Source organism: Meriones unguiculatus, chromosome 1, assembly GCF_030254825.1.
Source record: "Meriones unguiculatus strain TT.TT164.6M chromosome 1, Bangor_MerUng_6.1, whole genome shotgun sequence".
Taxonomy (NCBI): Eukaryota; Metazoa; Chordata; class Mammalia; order Rodentia; family Muridae; genus Meriones; species Meriones unguiculatus.
In genome coordinates, this window is record NC_083349.1 from 133,166,112 (window position 1) to 133,193,909 (window position 27,798).

At 39.4% G+C, this 27,798-nt stretch overlaps 1 protein-coding gene across 20 annotated transcripts in view; it reads right to left on the reverse strand.

The window, feature by feature from the left end:
• Positions 1-27,798, reverse strand: part of Hdac9 (histone deacetylase 9) — an 855,384-nt gene that overhangs the window by 322,449 nt on the left and 505,137 nt on the right. For all 20 annotated transcript variants that reach the window (XM_060367035.1, XM_060367042.1, XM_060367053.1 and 17 more), the window contains 3 exons: positions 19,020-19,142; positions 15,991-16,201; positions 15,341-15,558 (listed from right to left, as the gene is read on the reverse strand). In XM_060367035.1, coding sequence (XP_060223018.1) covers positions 15,341-15,558; positions 15,991-16,201; positions 19,020-19,142 — 552 coding nt within the window. The remainder of the gene's footprint in view (positions 1-15,340; positions 15,559-15,990; positions 16,202-19,019; positions 19,143-27,798) is intronic.

Genomic DNA, 27,798 nt, shown 5'->3' on the forward strand with positions numbered 1-27,798 from the left:
AGTAGCATACTTATAATATGGCCACAAAAACTAAAAGTACAAGTTTTTTTTTCTGTATAAAATTTAAGTTTTCCTCACATTAACACATACCTAGGCTTAAAAATCTAAACACGTTTTAATGTTTGAATACAAAATTACTCAAACCTTGAAGGGCATCTTAATAGACATCATGTGGTCCATTTCAAACAGCCCTGGACATTCTCATATACCCGGAAATTTAATGGGAAGGATGCATATTGGGGATGCACATTCATTAATTTTTCAACAGTTATTTATTTACTGCCAGTTAGGTTCAGGAAACTTTGTTAGTGATTGAAAAAAAAAAAATGGGCATGCCCTGCTTTCAATAAATAAATAAATTATAAATGAATCAGACATACATTTTAATCTAATGTTTATATATCAAATATTGTATTTTATATGTTATAATTACTTTAAAGAAAAAAAATCTGGGTGTTATAACAGTACCCTATTTATATAGGTTGCTATCAGGGGTGGTGAGATGGCTTGAAGGACTTGCTGGGAAAGGTGTTGTTTTGGGGATGAAAGCTGAAAAGAAGGTAGCTACAGTAGAAAGATTTTAAGGAAAGGGTTACAGCTTGTGCTCTATTTTTGTGGAGAATAAGAATTTACAGGCATAAACGATAATAGAATAAAACCCAAATATCTCTGAGCCCATCAGAGATGATCAAGCAAAGAGAATACATACCAATAAAAAGCCATATCAAGACGAAGAAAGAAAATTGCAATATTCACTTCCACTGTGCTGACAATTTAAGTTCTATTATTCCTGGACATCCAGCATAAGGTGAAAATTCCTCCCACCATGCTTACAACATCTTTAAGTGAATTTTAGAAAACTATTTTCTGTACAATTGTCCTGGTTCTGAACACTAATCAGCAATTCCTGTCTTAAATACATAATTGTTTGCACACTGCTGAGAGTTTGAAGAATAAATACCACAATAGTTCTAAAGTCTGGCTATGTAACTGTGGGAGCACATGATCTGCTGTTTTTGGAAAAAGAACATGCAAGACAATAGAATGAGAAAAAAAGTGAAAGAAAAATCTTACTTTAAGAAAACCATTACATATCCTTCAGAGAAACCCACTGAGCAGGTCTGTCATATTTACATCCACTAGCTCAGCCCTGCTAGCCAGGATATAGTAGAGGAGTTTTGTAAGGAGAAAAGATCGATTTGAGAAAGGAGAGAACTCAAGGGCTATAAATGAAGATATTTACAAGAAAATGACTGACTTTTTTTTTCTGTGTAGAAGCTCAATGAATCATGGAAAATGTCCCTTTGACATCACAGCTTCAATGGAAATGGAATGTCAGGTATTGGCTTGTCAGAAAATGCTGGAAGGGAGGGAGGTCCAGTGATACAGGTTGAGCAGAACCTCAATATTTTTCAAACAATAATGCCAGCAATAGCTTCATGGGGCTAGCAGATTAAAAAAAAAAGTATGGGGTATATGGCCAAAGACAGAAGTAACAGTCACTTGTAAGAGCCTGGCCAGATAGTCCACAGCTGGTGAGCTGCCTGGGCAGAGGTCCCTGCTGAATGAAGGGCAACTTTGGGCAGCTTTCTGGATTTGCTCCGTTTTCATGGGTCATTCTCAGAATGTCCTCGTGGGAGCCATTCCCTAACTAACATTTATGTGTTGTCTAAGCCACATTTCCATTGCCCATCTTGCTCCTCAGTTACCTTGCATTTCCTTTGACTCTGTCTCCAATACAGGCTGTACTGAACACAAGCTGGGGTGTGGCTTTTTCTTCTGCATATCAAACAGCCCCTCAATGCCATTCCTAAGTAGAGCCTGTCCTCTGTCTTCCCAACACTTGTTCCGCTGTCTCACTTGTCAAACTGTTTTCTTCTCTTCCTATCTGTACTCTTGCTTGTGATGTCACTCAAAAGTAAAAGCACCCAAAGACTATCCCAGGACTCTTTACAGACTGGGACAATGTTGTTCTTGCTATTACAATCAACAGAACGTTTGCCCTAGTACAGCCAAGCCTTTGGCTTACGTCCTGGATATCAGCATCTCCCCATCTCTTCCGGTCTATCACTATACATTTTCCTCTCTTCCTGGCTAGTTTCACATTTATGTTTTTAGTAACAGCATCCCCCTAAAAGAAAAACCTTTCTTTCCACCATTATCTACTTCCCTTCACAACAAAACTTGAATTTTTTTTTTTCAATGCAGTTTATTCAGGAACCTTGAACAATCATCTGACCCTGGGGAAAGCCAGCCCACAGCTTAAATAGCCTCTGGGTAGCCAACCCCAGCGTGCCACGTGGGCAATGCAGATAGGTCCACACATTTATGATGTGTGTTTGTCACTATGAGCATGTCATGTGTGGGGGATGACAGTGGAGGGCCTTGGATTAGATCCTTTGGGGCTGTAGTTACAGGTGTGTGTGAGACGGCCAAGTGTGCACAGGTGCTAGAAAGTGAACATGAGTACTGAGAACCAAAGCGGGGTCTCTGTGGAAGAGAGAGACTCTCACCCACTGAGTCATCGCTCTGCTGCTTGCCCTCAGCCCCACCATCCATGCCCATGTAAACAGGGTAGGGACAGATGTTGGAAAGACTGTGTGGTAGAGTCAAACAAGATGCAAGTCCCACCACATGGGAAAGGAAGAGGCCATGCTCTCTAGTGCTGACAAACAGTACTACTTACTAGAGTAGGATTTCTCATCCATGGTAAGTATGTCAAAGCAAACTCACATAGGACTCTGAGTGTTTATAGAGCCATCGGTACTTTTCACAGAAAACTTCCTGAAATTTGCCCTTGTGATGTATTTCTGAGGTCACATAAATACCCCAGGATTGCCTCATCTAGTCCATGAATTCAGTTCGCTCAGTACTTACAAATTCACTGATACAGACACATGCATGGCATTGCAGGTAATGTGTTTTCGTGTGCAGTGTAGAAATAATGCCACTTGTTTCAGTAAGATCCCTGGCTTCATCTTGGTTTCTGAGATATTACAGAAAGACAAGGTTAAAAACAGCCAGAGCGAACAATGTTGCCAATATTTGGTCATAACGCCACACGGCAAAAGTCTCTTTTCCAAGAACAGATTTCCACAAGGCTTTGTAAAAAAGAATGTTTCCTGACAGAACAGAGGTTTATGAGTAGAAATCAAAGAGGCATAAAATGTTGGAGTTGAAAAGTGTCTAGTAACATCCTAAAATTCTTATTTTATGAAGAAGGAATCTGTATTCAAAAGAAACTATGCCATCACCAGGACCACAATATGTGAATTTGTGACTTTAAGAAAAGAGAACATTTTGTATTCTTTCCCCCTGAATTTTCTTCTAAAGCAGTCATATTGTGATGACAATTGCTCAATGTAAACAATTCCAGTTGCTCTAGAGAGCTCCAAAACTTGCATATTTAACACTTTACCACAATCACTTAGCTAAAAAAAAATCATAAAGGATATCATAAACTTTGAATAGTATGGAGATAATCTCTATTCCTTTCACCCAAATACTGGTTTGCCCAAGCCTTTTCACCAAGAATGCATCAATACCCCATTCTATGAACCATGAGTCTAAGCTTTATCCTTGTCTCCCTTGTATTTTCAGTGCATCAGTTAGCAAGGCCACAGCAATCTCGAAGCACAGCCTGTGTGTGTTGCATAGTCCATCATTTCTACTACCACCCCTATAGGCCTACCCTTTTTCTCCATAAGCTACAAAACACTCAACTCTGGCCTTCTGTCTAGCATTCAGAATCTTTTCAATGCTTCTGTAATTATTTCACTATGTTAGGTAACATCCATTATCAACATTCGGTTGTCAGACAGACTCCCATCCTGTTTCCAACAAGATCCACAACTTTTAACATGGTCCACAAGTGTTTCATGGTCTGGCACACACCTTCTTTTTTGCAGTGCATTGTAACCTATCATTATGTGCTCCAGATAGCATGACCTCTGCACATCTTGGATGAATGTGAGCATGAGTATGTCATGATGGCTCTTGCAAGAGACACTGACAGACTCTGTTCTTTTTACTTCCTCACAACTACATGCCTGAGCTGGTTCCTTATAGAATTTAGGATAGAATTGCCTCTATTACCATTTTACCACTATATATTTTGTTTGTAGCCCAGATTATGGTCTGGCATTATATTGTTATTTATTTATTTATTTATTGTTTACAGTAATGGTTACTTGTGTTTCTTACTGATATTCAAATGTCCCAAGAGCACAACATGGGTGTTTTTCAACATTTTATATCCACGTACCTCCAACATTGCATGGCACCAGCTGGAGGACCCCAAATATCTGACAATGTAATGCTTAGTAAAAAAGCTTTCATAATTGCCCCCTCCGGCTACGATTATAGTATGGTGTGCATGATCGAGATCTTCTGCTTTTTCATCTTCTGAGGAATAAAGGTGCTCCCTGTGCACACTTACACCACATAAGCAGATAAGTGGGACATCCTGAAGCTAGTTTCACAACATATAAATGCACAGAGAGGGTTAACTTTCACTTCTTATTTTATTTTAGGTATTTGACTAAAGCTGTTCTCATTTAAACACTCACATTCGCCAGAGTGGAAAAATTAGCAATTAACATCAGCAAGGAAAATCTACAAACAAAAGTCACAAAGAAATTCTGCCTGCCAGGTTTGACTTATTTCAGATTCTTAAACTGAAAAGTTACTTGGTTCTATTTGTAAGTATTCAGATTATGTTGTTCTCGGTGTGTTTCTGAACTCCAAATACAACCATTACAAAGACAGTACAGTGAACCCTTTTCTAATTTGCACTGCCTCTGAGTGGCCGCAGATGTGGGGAGATGTCTGCTTACTCTCAGTGGGGTGGCAGGGTCTCTCTTTAGCTGAACATCTGGAGGTGACCCCCCGGCAAAGTCAGCCTGTTGCCTTGCTGGCTAGAAAACAGGAGACGAAACATCTGTGGGACAGATAAATGCACAAGCCTGTTTGAATCTCTGCTGAGTCCACATCTGTAAAACACACCGAGTGCTGTCCATCTGACACCAGGTGAGGCACGGTGGTGGGGACTCCAGCTGAGAGGAAGACAGCGGCTGTATGCCTCCTCCTCTCCCTTTAATGTGTCCTTATCTGTCATTGGACCCCTAAGTCTTTCCAGGACTTTACTGCCATTGTGCAGACAGTGGGAAAACCACAGGCCAGGCAAAACCATTCTGGACTGGGATCACCCATGCTCACACACTTATATGAGTATCTGACAGGCACTATGGCAAATGGTCCAAATTCCTTTTCTTCAAGTAAGAGATTCAGCCAAACTCTCCAATTCTTATCTATAGCTCCTAGGGTCAGAGGCAATCCATAATTTCAGTGTTTTATATTCATGATAAAATCACATATTCCATTGATACATGATATAAATTAATTAAATACTGTTTCAAAGTTGTATTGCTAATTTCAACATATTAGCAAATTAAGCTCATTACTATGAAAGTTACATTGCTTGATTCCAACTCTATAAATACAGTACAAGCATAAATGCTTTTCATTATAATAGCTAAAATTCAAATTTAAATATTCTCCACAAAATCCTTCCACAAAAAAAATCTTCCTTTAGGAAGCATCAATTAAAAATGGTACCAAAGGATAAATATACTTTTGATTATTGATGACTTCCAGACATTGTGGATAAACCAGTAAGCATGGGTGTTCCAATTCAACTGTTCTGCAAAACAGCCCTCAAACAGCTCATCACTCTTTAAAAAATTCTATCTCAAATTTTAAGACAGATTTTACTCAGGCAACAGTACAAATCTCTCTTTTTTTTCCCCTTTTCTTTTAAATAAATGTAATATTCTCCTTTTGGAAAATAAGACCTTTCCCTTAAGCTCCAAGGAAACTAGACTTAAAAATAATGATAAAATTCTGTCTCAATTCACAAATAGATTAGGTATGTACCAACTGTTCTCAAAAACAACATGCGGAACTTGGAGGACTTTCAAATCAAGAGGTCTACTTGGAGAAGAACTCCAGCCTCAATCCAGAAGATGCTGTGTCGGTTCACTTCTGTGCATCTTAGCAAAATAAGCAGTGGAGCCAGAATTAAAGGGCAACAAGACAATGTCTTTAAATATTTGTTCATTGTTGACATAATTAAAAGTCCAAACTGTTATGCATCTTTTCTTGATGATTATGTATATTAATCTAAAGGACCAAGTGAATTTTTGAAAAGTTCATCTTGATTTTTTTAACCCTCAATGATTATCCACCCAAACAGTGCTGCAATGGAGACACGTGGCTGTGAGAACTTCTTAACATTTCAGTGACTATTCCTTTCTGGAAAGAAGGCTCAAAGCAGCCTCTGTTTAGCTACTTTGTTTGAGTTGTCCATCTGGTCTTTAATTCCTCCAACCATTAATTTAGAGAACATTCACTGGGAAGATACTAGTCAAAAAAAAAAAAAAAAAGAAAAAGAAAAAGAAAAAAGCCTGAGTTGGGGACATGGAAAAAAAAAGAACTGACAGTGGAACTGGGTATGTCATAAAATGATGAAGAGGGAGTTTACATTGAAGCTGCTCAACAGGAAAGATGGGGTTGAGATGGACCACAATGGCATGGCTATAACAAGAGAGGACCTGGGGCCTGTGCATATCATCTAACCACCACGCTAGAAGATCTAATTTGAGAGGTAAGACAAGACCGAACTTCCAGAAAATACAGTCTTTAGCAGAGATTTCTTACAAGTTTTTCTTAAGGACACTAGCAGTCCTCTATACCTTACAGTCATTTTTATCCATTAATATAACACTGGAATTTATCCTTCCTAATCTCCTTTCCAATATTCAATGGGTGGAACATTTAAAATATTTTCTTCTTTCATACTTTAGGGGAAGAGGCACAAGGCACAGTGGAAGCAGCATTTTTATTTCTGTGCTAGGTGGCTTTGCAGTGAGTATCAGTGCAGACGGCAGCTCAAATGCTGTTGTTCCCCAACTACCCCCACCTCTGTTTCTCCCTCTTTCAGCTTCTCCATATTGGTAAATCCTTCCCTCCTGCAAACTGGAAAGAGTTCAGGTCCCATGTAAGAGTGGAGACAGGAAAGCCCAAATGGCAATGATCAAAGAAAGAGGAAACAGTAAGCCTGCAACTGGATACTTTAGAGAACACCGAAAATGTAGACTTTTATTTGAAATGTTTCTATCTTCAAATGTGACCAAAAATTAGAAGTACTTTGACACTTAACAGGCCCAGACACCCCTCAGCCTGGGCCCTGCACCCAAAACTGGCACTTGTGACCCCTAAAAGTAATTATTTGAACAAATTTTAGGGTATACCATTAGAGCTTTTATTCTTAAAATAAACAGTTCCCTGTGCTTGTGATATGCCCTCTTTTCTATCCTTAGTTTAAAACCATGATTATTTCACCAGGAGGCAGGGTAGAAACATCACAGAGGAATGGCAAGAGAGAAGTTGGTGGAGTCATTCTATACAGTGATTATGGTAATTATATGACAATATGTATTTGTCAGAACTCATTGAACTGTGTAGCAAAAGGAATATGTTTTACTGTGTGGAAATCACATTTCAATAAAAAGCTTGATCACCAACCATAATATTGTTCCAAAGAGAAAAGCAGGCTTGCTTCCTGATGGATGCAGATGCCCACGACGGGGCTGGGGCTGAATATGGAGGCTTGGTTTACAACAAGTGTCCCGATGGATATTGAGGTAAATGCTATGATGTGTGCTGTGGAAACATTCTACTTATTACTTTCAGACAACCATTTTATTGATCTAATAAGAAAAACAGAATTAGAATGCTGTCTAAGAATACATATGCTCCGGTTTGCACGTGGACTGCCGTGTCTTTAGAGCGCTATCACAAACCGTATCCTCTCAAGCCATCCTCCCGCTAAGCCTGGGAAGTTTGTCCAGTGGACACAATGCTGAAGACTCTGGCCAAAGCCGCAGAACTAACAAATAGCTAGGTGAGGCTTCAGAAACTTCACTTAGAGGAAAATGGTCTAAGTTTTGCAGTTGCAGGGTCTGTATTCTACACCAGCCACCTTCGGTTATAATTATCAGTTTACGGGTTTATGGGACATTCAAGGACAAGAGCGTGCCTCCTTTACTTTCATTTACGTCATGTACCCTAATAGTTGTAAATAGCCGAAATCTCTTGTGGGGCATCATCAGTCCCTCTGTGCTGGCACTGATGTTGTAGAACTGTGGTTTTATAGCTGGATGATAAACTGATAGTGAAAGGGCGATGGAACACATGGGATGGAGGATATTAATTCTGGGTAAGACTCATCCTAGGGAAACCAGAGTACTCTAAACAAATGACAGTTTGGGATCCTACGGACCCTCAGGTATGAAAAGCATTTATAGAAAGAGCTGAGGGATGCAAAAGAAAAACGTGGAATTAAAATTGGGGACTTAAGAGCCACTCAGACCCTAAGAAAGAAGCTACTGTATATTTGTTTTCTTAGTTCTAGAGATTACTTAAGCTGTATTAAGATCTCCTTATATAGCCTTAATTATTTCACTCTGTCATCTGAAACTATTTGTCAAAGCTGAGAAGCAACCTAATTATTGAGCATTGTTCTCCCTTTGAACTGCCTGGAATCAACATCAGCCAAGCTAGTCACAGGGTTTCCTTCTCCAGACAATTTTGTTTTGCCTGGTCTCTTACCTCATAGTCCTATTCAGCTATATATATTTTTTTTCATTCAGTAAAAGTGCCTCTGAGGAGATTAACAGTGCAGATTGAAAAATAAAGGTTGAGATCCCTCCCCTTATCCTGCAGCTATGAAAGCAACACTGGAGATGTTTATTAAGACTAGACATTAATCCACTGGAATGGTCATTTAGCTTCATTTCCAAACACAAGATTTCATCATATCTAATAATAAAGCAACAAGCAATTTTCTGTGTATTATAAACCATCAAGTTGTAATTATACAATGAAAAGCTTTTATATAAATTTTTCATGGTGATGTAAGCTGGTTTTGTAGCATAAGTGGATTTTTTTTTTTAAAGTACAGCACATACCTACAAGGTTCTATTTATATTGGCCTAATCATCTCAAAACAGAATCTATTTAAGAGAAAAGCCAAAGTTTCTTTTATAAACCTCAATAGATAGATAAATAATTGAGGGGGATTTGGGCTGTAATAAAAACTGCCTTCAGTTTGTGCTAACGGTTTTGAAGATACTATCCATCTAATGGGCAAAATGTAATCCTAAATTGGTGATTAAAAGACTCTGCAGGGTAACAAGCTGTCAGATGGATGGAGAGAAATGAATTCTGACAAGAGTAATGCCTACTTTCCTAAATGAAAGCACTGTTCAAGTCTCTACTCATCAGTTTTTCAAGACTTAAAACAAGGCATTTTCAAACCACCCATGGAGGAGATGCCAACATTTGCGTTTCAGTAGAACTGATGAGGTCACTCAACTTTCAGCTTTGGGCTTGCTCGGAACTCCTGCTTGAAGATAGTCTATCCAACATAAAACATGGCCATACGGCGGCACATAAGAAGGGAGCACAGTGTGGCCTTGGCTGCAGCTGGGTCAGCACTACCTGTGCATGTATGAGGAGCCATCTGCAAGCCTTGCTCCACAGGACCCCGGAGAGTCCCGCCACTAAACCACATGTGAGGACCGCCAAGCGAGTGAGTACCTGAATGGAAACAATGCACAGGAAGGTAGAAGCAGTGTGGGGAAACAGAATTTCTTCATCCTGGCAAATCTAAAGCAATATGGAAATCACAGGGTGACCTTGTTTTTTTTTTTTTTTTTTTTTTTTTTTAATATATGTCTGGTTTGCTTTGAAATGTGAGCTCTGTAGCTTTGAGACATAATATAGGAAGAGCTTTTCATCTGCTTAGTGACGAGACTACAACTGAAATCACTGATACAGCAGTTGAGAACAGACTCCAGCTCTGTGGCTGGGAAGCACTGTCAACCTGGTCAACTTGATGCCATCCCCGGAAAATCAACATTCTTGGTGGTTATTATAGTTGAAGGGATAATGCGTAGAAGGATGCTGACATAGAGAATTCTGCTCACTGTAGATACTGTACGTAAAAGGTAGCTGGTGTTGTTTAAATACTAAACTAGGGGAGCAGAACATGAGGAGAAGAGGGCCACAGAAATGAAGAGGAAAGGAAGTACACTAAGATATATAGGTTCAGGACACAGTGCTGAGATGGGTACAAGACTTAAATTATGCTTCAAAATTTTAATTCATGAGTAAATCAGAGATAGTATTGTATTTATTAGAATAAACCCAATGTGAAGTACAGATTTGCTTATGAATATGAACTATGGCTTCACAAACATATTTTAAGATATATATATGTCAATAGGGTTGTTTATTTTCAAAATAGCTTTGGCAAAATGCATGCTGGTTCCAATAGTATGAACAGTAATCTTATATTAGTACTCAATTTAGGAAGGAAATAAAAACATGCCATGTTTGCATGTGACCACTGACATACTCTTGGGTTGCTGAGTATAAATGACTGGGGACAAGGAATGGTTATAAATCGTTAAGGAGTATGGAGGCTATGTAATATTGATTAGAACAATTACAACAAAAGGAATGAATGAAACATATACTACTTGAATTGAGGGTCAAAGTCTATCCCAAACTGTCATGGAAACTATTTGCTCAGTTTTGGAGTATTTTGCCTTGCTTGTCAGAATAGATCATCTACCTGTTTTAAGAAGGCAACACAGAACATCTGTTTGGCCTTCATTTACTGGTCTTGTCTTAGACATATTTTTATTATGATAAAATAGTACTCATGTCAAAATGCCTAAGTATCATGGCAATAAATAAAAAATAAATGCTTATATCTAGGCTGAACCTTGACACATATAAGATATCATCTCTTGAATTATAAGTGTTTTTAAAAATGTGTTGGCTGAGATCCAGCTATAGGAATGAGTAAGATATTCATCACAGAGCCAGAAAGAAAAAGAAATAAAAGGAGGAGGAACGAAGATTATGAACACAAAGTAATCAAGAGAAGTAACTAAACAAATCTCAAATGTTATTTCCTCAAAAAAGTTCAATATCTATCTTATGCTCTGAGGCTGGGCACCCTGTTTTGCTATGTGATTTCACGTCTTCCTCCTTCCTTGAGGGCAGCAGAGTCCGACTTACTAGTGCCTAAGGCAGTGCCTACTCAAAGTAAGAATGCAGCACTGATCTGCTGAGTGAACACAAGACTGGCATGTGAGTCAAATATCTATTCAACTTCAGATCAAGGAGATTTCGTGGGATGAATATTAAAAACGTAAATGTTTGAGAATGAATGAAGATTTCAGCGAAAGCGGAAGCTCTTGGGCACAAATCACTGCTATTTTATTAAGGCTACAACAGAACGATGTGGCTGGGGTTAGGGAGGGCAGGGATGTCAGAGACCTCTGTTAAAGTACTCAACTCAAAAGCCTAAAAAACTGTGGAAAAGAGCACCCCCACAGTGACCTGACTGCGCATGTGTGCTTTACAGTTTAACAATCATCAGCACGGGCAAGCGACTGTGTTTCCTTTTAACTCAGTCATAGTTTTATTGTCCTGGGGGAAAAACTGGAAACACATAATCTCAAAGTGGGCTCAGGAGAAAATAGCCCATATCCTACTATTTTTGTTGGGGAGGGTATCTTTTATATTTCTGTGAAATTTTTATTTTGAGAACTCTTTTTGTCTTCCAACAGGAAAAACAAAACACAACTGCCTTCTTGTGGTCCTAGCATAAAAAGAAAGAAAGAAAAATAACCTGGTTTTCGTTTGTTTATTTATTTGTTTTTTTTTTTTTTTAGGTTCACCAAAATATAAAGCATCATGGCATAAATGGACAGATACTGGCAATAAAAATACACATTTTTATTTTTTAAAACTGTCAAAAACAAAGAAATGATATAAGATATGATTTCTGCATGATCAAGCATGTCAAAATTCATTCTGCTGAAATAGAGTATTCAAACTCATGCACAGAGTGATAAATTATTCTGAATGTGTTTTCCCTTTGACTTGGAACTATCCTTTCTTCCAAGGTGCCCCCATTATTTGCTGGCTGACATTTCAATAAAAATATTGTATTTCTGTTAGGCCTTGAGCATTTATAACACAATTATCAGAGGCAAATCATCTTGGGAGACACAAATGCCTCCTGTGAATGACAGTGAAATAGATACAACAGGTAGTCAAATCAATCGCCAGTATTGATAATATTATATCATATATTTCATAAGTTCTTCAAAATGGAAAAACATTGTACCAAGTACACAAAGTAGAGGTTCCCTTATGAACTTCCTAAGGATTATTGGGAATTCTAACACATCACTGAAGTTTTCTACCATGAAGGGCAACTATTTAACTTCATATTGGCTTATAAGTTATTATATATCAATTGTTATTACACTTCACTTATTTATTTAGTTTGTGTATATGGGTGTGGGTATGCACACATGGGAGGTCAGAGGTCAACTTACAGGTCTCTGTTTTCTCCCTCTACCATGTGGGTCCGAGGATGGAACTTAGGTCATTAGGGGTGACAGCCAGCACATTTAAGTGGATCATCTTGACAGCCCAGATATCTTTATTTTTAACTATGTTCTCATTTCATATTTTTTCTCTAAGTACTCAAGGGAAAGTAAAGAACTATAAAATGCTAAAAGACTTAAAGGAAAAGATATTTTAAGCATGCCATTTGCACACCTACATTTTCACATATGCTTATTTCCTGTTATGACTACTCATGAGTGAGGACCATAATCTTATGATGCCAACTATTTGCTCCAGTTGGGAAGGATTGCATCAAGGTTCATTCACGATAACAGAACATGGCAAAAGTTTCTGCGGATAGTTCCTACTAATAATCATTCTAAGGAAATGGATAGAGCACAATAAGTAGAGTATCATTCAGAAATGTAGTAACTATTGGTCTGTAAGTCATGGCCTTGACCCAGGAAAAATTAAGTGTCCTCGTCACCTTGGAGGAAGGGTGAACAGTAGTAACTTTCTTCATCATGGTTCTATTGGAAACACTTCAAAAATACAATATTGGTTCAATGTTTTCTTTAATACGGTTCTCCTCCATCCCCTTAGACAACGGAGGACAGCTAAAATATTTCTAAAATCTCGAGACTCTCCAATGTGCATATGCCACTTGATTAAACATATGGAATATATATTTGGAGAAAAGCCAACTGGAGACCTGTTTGAGTAATCTAAACACCCGAGCTGAGAGGAGTTAACATAGAGAGATCAGCTTTGCACTTTGAAGTTTTCTGGCCTTCATTTTACCTAATTAAGACAAGATTTAATAATCAAACCACTGTATAAACGTGTACCTCAAAGTATAGGTTTGTTTCTAATTTGGGTTAGAATTCTTAACAGATTCCAAGGAATCAGGCCCACATGGGAAAGGCTGCTGATAAGATTTGCTTTGCCCATTGCTCAAATGCAAATGCCTGCTTTTCATCTAAGTTTTATCCTGAGACTCAGCTGAGCATCCGCCTGCCAAAATCTCTAGTGTGATGCTGAAGAGAAAAACAGGCGTTAGCCTATCATCTGGGTCTGAAACAGTGGCAACTCTGGGTCATAAAAAGTGAATCCTAAAATATTCTGGAGGTATTCATATAAAGCATGTAGTCTCAAAGGGTCACACTTAACTGATTTATCAACAGCAGAATATGTACACCCACGTATTTTGATAAATTGAGTGCCAACAAAGAATTAGCACAGTCTAAGTCCAATATTACTTTTATAAGTAAAACTAACTTTAAATCAAAAATTGTACGGTCAAGGGTATAATTCCTAGTCCTTCATCCCATATAAATTTTTTGTAAAGGGCATTCAAAAAAAAAAAAAAAAAAAAAGAACATGGCGTAGTTTTGAGTTGTTCTGGGAAGTTGCAAAACAGATAAACCTCTCTTTTTACCACTATGGGTTAAACCTGTACACTCAAGCTGATGAACAGTGCAACAATTTCCTCCAAAAGAAACTTATTCAAAAGAAGTGAAATTAACCAACTTAGAGAAATTCTATGGCACTCAAATGCCTCAGAAAGAGGTTCTCAAATTTCCTGACACTGCGACACTTCAATGGGTTTCCTCACGTTGTGGTGACCCCACACATAAAATTATTTTCATTGCTATTTCATAGCTATAATTTTGCTACCGTTATGAAATATAATGTGAATATCTGTGGTTGTCATCGTCTTAGGTGACCCCTGTGAAAGAGTCAATCGACCCCCAAAGGGATTACGGTCCGCGGTTTGAGAACCAGTGGTCTACAATCTCTTGTGAAAGAAGGTTGGAAAGAGCACCATTCCACCTCAGTACCTCAACCCACTCACAATACACGATTCCCACAAGGCAACGGGCTAGGCTGGACAAACTTGGTTTTAGTGTTACTCAGTACTGCTTGGACTCTTTAGGCCAAGCTCCTTGCACGACTTCCTTGTTGACTAGGACACAAGAAGGAAAGATTCAGGTTCAAAGGTTCAGGGAACCTTACAGTAAGGCTGGCACAGAAGAAGAGCCTACCCTGCCGCCATGAGGAAGATGTAAAGGACGTGATGCCATCCGTGCCCACCAAGGCTTGCACTGCTGTGCTCTGTGCTTTACACTGCAACAAAGCATTTCCAAGCTGAGCGGTGCATCTATTCATCAGCAAGCAGCTATGTATGTATGTCACACAGCATCACAGAGAAAGAGAGAGAGATCATTTCCCTACAGATTCACAGAATGTGCTCCCCTGTGCTGTTGGATACCAATATACCATAACTACTGTTTCTCGTGGTTGGTTTAGTAGGAATACTCATGGTGTGTTATGGTACAGGCCATAACCATTATTTCAGCCCAAATCAGAGTGCTGGAAAGAAAGTACCAGAAGTTTCAGTGAAACTGTTTGAAATGAAATAGGCACACAGAAAAATAAGCACAACCGAGATGGAAATATGTAGCCAAGAAATACAATGCTGGCTTACACTGTTCTATCTGCCAATGCCCGCGTCACCTTTCTGACTTGTCAAAGCCACACATTTACCTGGCATCGTGCACAAGGCTTCATACACACAGGATTTATGTGCCTGTGAATTAAGACAAACACCTTCTCAATCTTAAATTATATCGTTTTCCCTTGATCTCCATTTTACTCCAACTGTCCTGTGAACATGAAAATGGTGAAAACAGTGATATTGTGATCTGTCCTTCAACCCAGATGGCTGGGCAAGGATGGCAACCTTTGCACTGTCTGCTCCCAGCATTCTCCCCTCATACCCAGTAAAGAGAGCCCTGATTTGGGACCCAGTGCTTGTAACATTGAGCTCTGCTTCATGGCTTACTTTGTTCATGTGGATCTGCTGCTGGTACTGTTTCTGCTTCTCCAGGAACTGCTGGTGCTGCTGCTGAATGACCAGCTGAGCCAGGGTGCTCTGAGGCAAGGGTGCAGACTGGGTTCGATTCAGGGGTCGGTGACGGGGCAATTTGTGGGTACCTCTGATACCTGGTGAAATTCTTTCTTTTGTTGCCAGAGGAGACTGAGGATGTAAGGGGACTCCACCTGAAAAACAAAAATATGAGTGTGTATGAGAGAGTGTGAGTTTATTTACATTTGTGTGCACGTGTGAGTGTGTGTATAAATGAAGATGTGCTGATACATGATTTTAAGAGATGACAAGAAGCATTTGCCTGTCAGACAACTTAAGAGGGTTCAGTTGTGACTGAAAGGCACAAGGCAAAGGCCTTGATCAGAAATGTCTGTGAAGTTGAAGCACAAACCAGTAATGAAGTTTGCTACATACAAAGAGTCCCTCCTAGCTCCACCCCACAGAGCAGGAATATGTAACTATCATAGCTCCTCCCACAGTGCCAAAGAGTTTGGCACTTGTACAGCAATGGGAATCACTATTATAGTTTTGAGTTAAAGAAATGCCACACCAAATCACTGCCAATAGTCCTAAAAGAAGCTGAAGATGATGTCATTATTAATTACCAGCCACAAGAAGCTTTTGCTGTCGCATTTGTTCCTTCAACAGTAGGTGCTGCAGGAGGGCTTGGTGGCTGCTGTTGGGCTTTCCCTCCAATGCTACATGAGCGTGGCTGGAGGGCGCTGCAATGCCACTGCCATACTGGCCAGGCAGAGGAACACCTTGCCTGAGCATCTGTGTCTCACACTTCTGCTTTTCTTTGAGTGAATTAGAAGCCTGTGTCAAGAAAGAACGAAAACGTTAGTGCTCCTCAACCCTGCCGACTAGGACTCTAGTCCTTATGTAGTCTTGGTTGTCCTGGACTCCCTTTGTATACCAGGCTGGCCTTGAAGTCATAGAGATCCACCTGACTGCCTCCCTGAGTGCTGGGATTACAGCAGTTAGCCACCACATAGACTGAGGAAAATGGATAATACTGTATCTTTTACAATAAAAGAATTAACAAGAGATACAGTTGAGACACTGGAAACAACTTAGCAATTGGGTATCAATGTACTGAGCATAAGAAAATTTAGTGTGAAAGATTAACAATGAAAGTAAATACAAACTTTCAGCTACACAGAAAAAACAAGTTTAGATGTTTTGTTTCCATCTGGGGGTACTGGTTACATAACTAACAAAATATACTTAAATACCTCTTTCATCTTTTAACCTCGGGAGTAGTTAAATGTGCTCACCAAAGAAAAGTATGGGGAGTAAATGCATACATTAATCAGCTTAACTGATTACACTATACAGATTAAAATACCATGTTATAAACTATAAACTTGTGATTTTTATATATCAACAACAAATTCAAAATAAATTTCAGGTTTCATAAACGGGAAGCTTCTAAAATACTTTAAAATGCATGAATGAGTAAAAGGTATGTTGGAAAGCTAAACTTTATTCAAGTAAAGGCTATCATATGGAAGAAGAGAAGGCAGTCTATAATTTAGAATTTCAAGGAAAACACAAAATATACAAAAACACACGTTCTAACAACATCTCTATTTTTTCAGTTATAAGCTTCAAATATTTAAGCTTAACAGAAAATTCTCACTCAGTGAAAGTTGGTTAAAATAGACAAGAATTTGTTTAAATATGCTTTTTTCTATTAATTCATAACAGATCCCTACATCTCAGAATATTAAAAATGACAACCCAGATACTTTTGTATAATAATGTAAACTACAAGTGAAATCAGATCTCAAATAAAAGTGTTATTAAGAACTTGAAAGGCATGGTAACACAGTAATGACGCCATAATAATTACATCATCAAGAGCAATAATGAATTATCCTATTCAAAAAATTTAATGAATGGTGGTCATTTTGGTATTACAAAAGCAGAAGTCTAATACCTCAAAATTATGTGGCATGTTTCTTTTCAAAACTTATGTTTCATCTTTCAAAATTGCTGTGCACCAGGGAGGCAAAACAATTTTCAGTGATGGAGAAATTGAAGGACAAAGAGGTAAGTGGTTTGTCTGAGTCACAGTGTGGGTCAATCCAAACTATAATACACAAGTGATGCCTAGCCCAGCCTCCTCTCCTGAAGACCTTCTGCTGTGTAGCGGGGGACGGACCCTGTGCCGGGCAAGGCTAAGCTTGAGAAATTAATTGTGAAGGCTTCATCCACACCAAAATGGAAGCAAAGAAAAATGAAACTAATCCAAACCACACTGGTTTATTCATCCAATGGCACCAAATGGTATTGCCATTGAAACATAAAACGTTCTGGCTTTAGTACAGGTCCTTTGGGGAATTTTTTTTTTCTGTGACCACATTAAGAGTGGTGTATGTGTGAGCTAGCAAGAGGTGGTAGCTGAGAGCACAGAAAGTGGTGGCATCAAAATGCCATCTGGTATCTCAGAGAAGCATGTGGGGGTTGGGCTTTGTACACCAGTAAAATAGATGACAGAGGAATAAAAATATTTTTAATAAGTGGAGATTTGAAGATTCTCATGTCTTATTTATAGTTTCATTTCTACTTCCATTTTACATTTCATTAGAATCAACTCTATACAAATCTTTGGAATTTAAAGAGTGTAACTGACTCTGGATTTTTTGTGCTTTTCTTATGTAAAGCCTGTATTATACAGGCCACATCCTAATTCTGCCTGCTCTTCACATATGGTATATGATCAGAGAGAATGACATTATACTCTATTAATAATCCAGATACAATAAAACTTTAGATCTAATAAAAACGTCTGCCCCAAAGATATATGTGATTGTGATGTGCTGAACTTAGGAGGAGGCTTGACACCCACCGTGAGCTGAAACTGGTGATGAGGGTGGGGACAGCTCTGTCAGTACCTAGCATCTGACTTCTACGTCACGATAGTTTCATTTACTAACATCTGTGATGAATTAGCCCAGGCAAAGAGGATAAATACTTTGTAACAAGTAAAGATATATATTATTTTAGAGAATGTGCATAAAATTATTATTTTTGTCTGCTATTATGCTAGACAACTGCTCCTCCTAAAGATCTTATTTCAGTTGTCAAGATTTTTAGCATAAGTCATTCTCTTCAAGTCTCCTGGGAGCAGTAAAGTGTTGTCCTTGGGGAGCTTTTCCAGATATGTATTCTTCCCTACGGAATCAATGAATTCCCAAAATAAAGTCACCCACACAATCATTTCTATAAACACTCACTGCCGTGTGTCGCCGGCTCTTGGCCTGGAGGATGCTTTGTATTCTTGGACTTTTAAACTCACCAGCCTTGACTTCCTCTTCCGTAAAAACGTAGGCCATAATCTCTTCTTCACAAGAGGGATGTTAAAGCCACAAACTTTGCACATGTGGAGGTTTACTAAATATTTTTTTTTTTACGTTGAAAACCATTACCTGAGTGAGTTATGTGTACATGATTGCGTGAGCCAATTCTGTGATTTGAAACTAAGCTGAGAGCCTTTGACAAAACAGCAAATCATGCGGGGGATTCTGCCTCTAATAAAGTTCTCAAGTCTAAATACACAAGAAATAAAAGGGAGTTTGCCTGTAAACCATCACTTGCGAGGGCTTAGGCCGAGGGGCGCCACACTCACGTTGAGGGGGGATGCCACTGCTGGGAGTCCCAGGGTGATGTTGGGCAGCGAGGGGGAGGTATAGAGACTCAGCAGGTTCATGGAGTCTTCGTGAATTAGAATGCGCTGCTGAGGAACCAGTTGCTGTTGGAGAAAATGAATGAGAAAAGGAGATTCTCAAAATATGTCAGACTCATCACTTCTCTTAGTAAACGTTCAAATTTCTCAAAGCAGTTTTTAACTTATCATAATGAGGAAAATTACTAAGTGCTTGCTGTATGTTTCTGTATCTAAATGTTATAGAATAAAATTTAAGTGATTTTTTTTATCAAAGGGCTATAAAGTGTGGTGACAGAATTTCTTCTTTTCATTGTGAAAAATTCATTTGGAAATGTGGCTTTGTGGAGTATAACTAACATGTCTGTCACGTACCAGAAAAATACAAGACTCCCAGTTGGTGACTCTGGCGAGCATTTATAAACCTTTTCACAAAACAAGTAGGAAAAATAACTTCACCAAATAGTCAGAGTTTTATTTATAAAAAAGAAACTCACAGGAGATTAAGCAACACTATAAAGTGTCTATATTAATCACATTTTTAATGTAAAAAATTATTAATAAGCTATGGGTGGTGCTATTTCACATCATATACTTTCAAAACCAAATTTAAAATGTTATGAGATTTCTACCCCACAATAATATGCATTTACACTGAAATACACTCAATGTTTCAGCATCTCAGTACTTTTTTTTTCTTTTAACAACAAATACCTTTTTAATGCAACACTAAGAAATTTGTGTTCCCACATGTGGCTTACTATGGCTGCTTGACTTACATTTTCTGTTTAACTCCTGCTCCCCTCCCAGGACTTTTCTACAATGTGAGTTACAAAGGTCTTATTAGACGAGGGAACTCTGGCCTGATATGGTTCCCAAGGGTACAACATCCTGAAAAAGAATACTCCATGTAACAGTATGACACAGTGACTGCTTTCTTCCCAAACAAAAAGCATATGGGACTCCAATAATAGACCACCTCCAAGAGAGATATTGCACACTCGGGCTTTGACTAAAGTAAATATAATAACTTGTCAAGCATGTTTGGGGGAGCTGTAGATTTTCCTCAGGACAAACCTGGGATATCAATTAACGAGAGAAAATATGCGCTGATACAATGCAGTCTCAGAATGTCACAGAAGAGGGATGCACCACCAAAACACAGGATGTTATTCCAACACGTTATCTCAATCATACAGCTGTTTAGAGATGAGTCTCAGCCTTAACATAATACAAGCAGAAGCTCAGAGCGGGGTGTTCCACCGAAATTTGGATCTCGAACTCAGGCTGTGCTTCTCCTTAAAAGAACATGTCAGCTATTCAGGCATGAAAATCGTGTGTTATGTTGAACTATTAATGCTCCATTAAGTTTATATGGCAAAATTAAAGCTGTCTAAAACCCCAAAGCATGAAAATTACTGGGAAAGATTTTTAAATCATAGTGTATGAGATTGTAATTTTATTTTAGGAGCTATCAGTAAATAGTTGTATATCTGCCTAAAGTAAAATAGCAAGTGGCTATTTTGTTTTTATATTGGGCTTTGAAAGTAGTTTTAATATATAATATATGCGTGGACAACAAAAGATACAAGAAAGTGAAGTAGTTTTACTAGTTTACTGGCAGCTAATACTCTTTTAAAATACAGAAACAACCCACTCATCTGTATTCATAGAAGAGAAAAAATATGGAGAAAGAGGAACTTTAGTTAAAAATGACCATTCAAAACGGTGACTGCTTCCCACAGAAGTGGCCTGACAGAAACTGTGGCAGCCTCGGACACAGGCCTCAGAGATGAGCCTCTCTTTGTGTAAATGAGATGACTTTCCTCCCACCCCACTGCATGAAGACAACGCAGTTGGGTGGAAATGGAGTTCTTCTCAGATGTGGTGATGGAAGCAGCTGGCAGGCTGTTTACACTGGCTTTGGCTGCCGTGAAAGGATTTATTGACACCCCTTCTCTGGGATTTCAGGCTGCAGCAATCTCATGTAGAAATTACATGGCTCCATCTCTTGGGGTAGATTAGTACCCAGTGTCTATCAGGAACCAAGCCCTGGAGATTAGCATCTTCTTCACTAGCACTCCCGAACAGTCTTATGATCATAGTTCAGATCAGGAGACTGAGGGAAAGGAACAGAGTGTGCAGTCTCCTGATGGAACTAGCAGGGACATCTCTAATCCATCCTACCCTACAGTTTCCCTGGAGGAAAGGAGGCAAGAGAAACAACTGAGATTCATGTCACAGCTGAGAAACTCCCTAAGCCTTCTGAAGAGAAGCAAAGGGGAGAAAGTGGGAGCCTCTACAAACCACAGAGAGCATCCCCTGACATTCCCTGGAGGTCAGTAAGTATTCTCTGTGCCCATGTATGTGGTTGCTCTTCTCACACGCACTAACGTCACATGGGGCTTGGGCACTGCTTATTGCTCTCAACTGTGATAAGGAAATATGCAGAGTCTATGGAGGTTTCCAGGGTTTCAGATCATACCTCACGGGACAAGACAACCCTTTTTGAGTACACCTTTATCACTAGGTTTTTCACAGGAAGAGGCTACCTGTTCTGGGTCACAGGGTATTAATTAAATTTGGAAGTATATTCTTACTGCTGAGTGCACAATCTTTCTAGATTGTGCAGAGAGCCATTTACCTAGACAGTGAAGTCCTGAACTGTGCTCCCCAACTCAGCACTGTTCCAACAGTGTTCCCCCAGGCTGCTGTGCTCCCCACCTCAGCAATGTCCTGACCTTGTTCTCACAGGCTGCTGTGCTCCCCACCTCAGCACTGTGAAAAACTCACAGGGATCTACAGGATAACACAGAACTTTTCCAGAAAGTGATTTTGAAAGAGCTTGCGACCATCCTGGGTGCTATATTGCTGAGGTGTCAACATATCACAGCTTAGAACATTGGGAAGACGGCCTCAACATAAAACATTTCCACAGATGGAAACTTACACTGTAGGCAAATGAACTAGAAGCATTAAATGCAAGGCTATCATGTGACCTTTATGACACCATTAATGATTAGTTCCTCAGTGTTGGGTAATGGTGCTAGGCGCAGGGCAGGCAAAGAAACCCTACACCTCTCAACCTCACATGCTAGTCAGTTGCCAAGAGAAAGGAAAACAAACATTAGCTGTTAGAACAACAATTGTTACATGAAAGGTAAAACATCTGAATGGCAGAGAGATGTCAGTGTGAATCCAGGTGCTCATGGGTTCATGGTAATTCACTAGGGATATGCAGGATAGCCTAGAGCTGAGGTGTGTGTGTGTGTGTGTGTGTGTGTGTGTGTGTGTGTGTGTGTGTGTGTTGGGGGGATATTCACATTTTAGTTAGTTCTTTTAAACTGTATTTAACCCCTTTCTTCATGATAATGTCAATTGGCAGGAGACCTTACAGATGAATAAAACATACGTAGACTGGAAAATGTATGCCTCTCCAAAGAAGTACTCATTCAGCCATAGACATTAAGAAGCTACTGGTTTAAACAAAAGGGATAAAATCTCTCCCAAAATGGGGACTGATAAAAATTACAAAAATGGTCATTATTAATGTTGTGGATGAAGGAAGCTAAAATGGGCGTTATAGACAGGTACAATAATTCTGGCCAATAGTTCAGAAATACCAACCATCAGGGCAGCAGACATCATGGCTCCAGGGAAGGCTCAACTGGAAATGAGAATGTCCAGAACACCTCTCATGAAGTGGTCAGCATGGTCTGGCTACCCTGCTTGCTAAGGAATAGCATGGGGTGGATAAATTGGAGCAGCAGGCACCATGCATTTTTATAGTGATTAAAAGCATTCATAAGCTATTGCTGGATCAGTGATAAAAGTAAGAAAAGAAATGAGGTAAACAACTGTGCCACTCATAACTCTCCAAAATTCACAAGACTCAAGACAAAAGGAACACACTATGTAAGAAAAAAAATACAGGCCATACCACAGGAAGACATGACTACCCTGGAGGCAAGAAACACAGAAGGAGAATAAAAAGAAGCAAGGAAGAAGAGAGTGACTAAAAGAGGGTTACAAGGAGAGGAGGGAAGCAAATAAACGAATGCCTTTCTTATTGACACCTCTACTTGAAAGCACATATGTAAATATCTGCCTACTTTAAATAATAAGCTCATGGAGAAAGTGAACATAGATTTCTCAGTTTACTGAATATTCAAAATTATCTACAGAGAATCAAAAAGAAAAAGAAAAAAAAACTAACTTTAGGTAAGACATTTAGACTAGTTAAAAAAAAAAAAAACAAGGGGGGGATTAGTATGAGTGCTTCTCCTCTGAGCTCTGCCAAGTGTGGGCTGTGGATGCAGACAGCCGCCTACCTTCCCTAGAAAACAGACCCTTTGGCCCAAGACACAGAACCTCTGACTGTCTCATGAGGTGGCAGCCATATCTACGAGGATGGCCTATAGGAAGACAAGCTCGTGTCAATCTACTTAGACTTAAAAGTCGTAGACTGTTTCAAAACAAGACGGCCATGTTTTAAAAGATGCCTTAATGACTTAATGTATGCAAATTGGCTCTAGCAATATTTCTCAAGATAACATTTTTCTATGCGTCGTAAAGAAACAAAAAATGAGATACAATGTTCCACATAATAAAGAAGAATTATTTTCAGGAAGTAAAACTCAAGTTTTAATTTTTCACTTTACACTGAAGATTATATTACTAAAAAGTGTTAGACCAAAATTATCACAATAATAATTTTTATATACTGTATTCTCCTGCTTCTTTAATTCCTCCCTGACTCCTCTTCCTATCTTTCAACCCCACATAAGTTTATATTCTCTCTCTCTCTCTCTCTCTCTCTCTCTCTCTCTCTCTCTGTTTCTATGTCATTTCCCTACTCTCTTCTCCTTTCTCTTTCTTTCTCAAAAAAGTACCAAAGAGTAAAATAAAAGCAGAAATCAAAATAAATAAACAAACCAAGATAAATACCAAAAGGAAATCAGCAAACCGCCCACAAAGGGAACCGGAGTCTGTTCTGTGCTGGTGGAGCACTGCTGGGCGTGCGGCCTCAGAATGTGGTTGACATAAGCAGTGCCACTCCATGGAGGAAACCGGAAGATGAAATTTTAATTGTACTTAAGTACATGCGTGTGCACAAGTGCATATCTGTGTGGGTGCCCGAGGAGGCCATAAGATGGAGTCAGGTTTCCTGGGACTAGAGTTACTGTGGGAGTTATGCACCCTGCATGGGTGCTGGGAACTGGACTTGGGTCCTCTGGAGAAAACAGTAACTCCTGATGAGCTGCTGAGAGGCCTGTAAGCTGGCATTTTAACTTTGCACTCATGTTTTATAAAAGCTCTTGCTTCGCAACATTGGTTCATGTGATATTGTGTCATCACAACTTCTTTTCCAAGTAGGGGACAAGTTTTAATTGCCACCGAATAAACCACAGCTCCGAGGCACTTAGACAATAAGACAGCAGGAAGGCAAATGTCATAACAACTATTACAAAACAGCAGGCAGATGAGTCATGAGGCTGGGGCAATACAAATGTCATTTCCGGGGATCTCAGAACACTTACCCTTGTGATCAGAATAATTTTCTAAAAAAAACAAATCATTTGTTTTTGCTGGGAATTTTTTTTTTTAAACATAACAGCAGAAACAGTCACTTATATTTAACTAGAAATAAGCCAGCGGCTTGACTACTGTAAAGATAGCTCTCAAGTAAAGCTACTGGACCTAGAATCGTGGCATTGATATCCATGGAAGCATATTTGAACCCACAAGCTCATAGTAGTAACAGTCCAAGTAGCTAAATGGCTAAAGACATCTCTGATGGGAGCTGAAACAGAAACACTTGAGGTTTCAGTTTCCAACCAAGTTTACAAAGGAGTAAAATGAGTAGCTCCAACAATGTGGATCGTGGGACTGAGCATATGTAAAAAATAGAAGAAATGGAACAGAAATGGTCGGAGCAGAAGGAGGCCCATTCTCATTGGAGAGCTACTCTCCTGAAGACAAACACCCTAATGAGTTTTCCCCATGAGGAGTCCACACGGATGACAACAAGCTTCTTTCAAGTTCCGTAATGTACCACCTGCCTTGCAAACACTGACTCCTTTCAACTCAGTGGCTGGAATCAATATTGCCACCTTTTAATCAATCGGGAATCTGAGAACTAATAGAAGTCTGGCAACTTGACCAATAACAACCAAGCAAGGTTCGAGCCCAGCTTAAGGCAGAATAAATGCTTAGATGTCCACTATCCTCAGGGTATCCTGAGTTCCAATCATGAGCACTTTCTCTTTCATTCCGTGCTTCATCTAAATCAGGTAGAATTTGCAGCTTACAAGCTAGAAAACAAAAGCATTCTCATCTGAGGGCTCAAGAACTTTAGATGTGCCTTTCATATCTAATTTTCTAAGTAGGAAATGAAAATAGAATCCCATTCATTTATATGTGGTCTGGAGGAATTAGGTGATATATTCTCCTTACAGGAGTTGTGCTGGAAGAGCCATTCCTACCCATACTGTATTATTTTTTTTAAGTTGCTGACTGAGATTGGTCTAGGACCTTCTGTAAGCAAGATCCCCAGCACAAAGAGACACATTCAACCCTCTCTTTCTTTCTTTCTTTCTTTCTTTCTTTCTTTCTTTCTTTCTTTCTTTCTTTCTTTTTTCTTTTATTTCCTATTGAGACAGGTTTTTACTATGTTGCACAGGCTGGCCTTAGCTCGCTCTGTAATCCTGGCAGACTGAACCTGAGATATTTATCCCTTAAAGTTGAAAACCCATTTGTGTTATTTCATCAAAGCAGGATATTTGGTAAATGATTAATTACACAACTGAGGATTTTAGAATTGCTAAGTTGTAAGAAATTTGTAAGGAATTTTGATCTCACACTTTCTGTCTGTCGCTGTGAACTCACATTCTATTATTAATCCTGGGGGGTAATGTAAAAATCACACAGCGAATCCTAAGTGATGGCACCCTTTCCTGTGTCTGGTTTCTCTAGGTGGTAATGTGTCATGCCCAGGATGTTAATCTGCTGACAGTTTGCTGCCTACTGCTGCCTCCTTACCTATCCAGGATGAATTGCATGACGGAGCTCTGTGAATGTAATACAGCAGAAAACACATGTGAGCCATCAGGGTTGCATTTTTGGTTCTGGGCCATGGAGCGGCTCCCCATCAGTGCATAAAGGTCTGCCCACCTGGCCTTTGGGATCACAGTTCACACACACAATTAATTCATTATGAGGTAACTCACTGCTTGCTTTTGAACTAACCTTGCAAGCTTTGGAAGTGAATGTCCTTCCACTGACCTGGAGAAATCCCTCTACCCTTTAAACTCCATTAAATCACATTTCCTTCTGCTTTGTTTTGTTTTTCTTTTCTGACGGGTGATGGTGGGAGGAAAATTTTGCAGTGACAGAATATGTTCAACAGTTCGCTGGAAAGCTAAGATCCCCAAGCCTAACTTGTGAGAATAAAAGATTTAGGAATGCAGCATGGATTGAAATAAAATACACTCTCCAGTTTTTGCTGTATCTAGGCATGTATTCAGCTACATACACACAAACACACACACAGATAGATAGATAGATAGATAGATAGATAGATAGATAGATAGATAGATAGATGTTTAAAATTAGGGTTAGACAATCTAGAAAATTTAGTAGGTCACAAATATCCAGAAGAGGAAGAACCTTCCACTTTTCCATTTTGTTCTCACCAACACTTCTTCCTGGTTTTTATTAGTGACAAGATACATTTAGTGACTCCCAAACCTCACTCTTTGTCCTCCCACCTGAAATGTAATCAAATCCCACGTGTTGTCCTTGCTCTTTTACATCCCTTCACTAAACATGCTCACAGAAATATTATAACCCTTCCTGAACCTAAAAAAATGTGAGCAACCTGTTAATGACCGCGTCATGGACACCACCTCTCTGAGAATTGTCTGTGCTGTTGAATGCAGTGTCATATGCTGCTATTTTTCAAGTTCACAAATAGCCCTAGGACTGACCAGAACCTATCAGCGTTTATGTGGTTACTAAGAATCATGTTAATAACTTACTACTTGTGGCCAAATTGTTCTTTTCTTGGAAACCAACTAAAGAGCTATAGAAAAAAATTGTTCAGTGTGGGGATGTAAACTCAATACCTGAAAGTCTGACTTCAGAATATTCAATCTCACATCATGTTTTGCAGAGCATAATGAAGTAGAGAGCTTCAAGATAGTGAGGAACGGGAAACTAATGAAGGCATTAGAGATTAGTGTACAGGTCTGAATGTTAGCTGTCACATAGCTGAGAGATGGGCAAGAGCCTTTATCTTTTCCTCTCATGGTCTCTGGCAAATAGAGTAGAAGTGTCAGAATCTAGGAAGATGTCCCACTCCAGGGAAGCCTGGCGCACGCTTCGCACAGGGGCCTGAATTGCTGCGCAATGGGGATGTGTTAAAAAGCCATGCAAAGCTGTGTGACTTCTGCTGCAACGGTCACAGAGCACTCACAGTTACAGGTTTTCCAGCATGGAGTCTGCCTCTATTGGGATGTGGTGAGACACTTAACAAGGAGCTTAGACATGAGCGCTTGGGATCCCACCGTAGCCCTGGGAGAGTCTGGGGTGTTTCAGAGGAGACCCCTTGCTCAGCCCTAGGCTTCCTCATCTGTGTTTTTTTTTGGGGGGGGGGGACAGAGGGTGGTTCATGAGAAACCAAAGGTCAAAGTCAAGAATGTGAGGCCTTTCAAACATCCATTTAAACTGCATATATTAACCC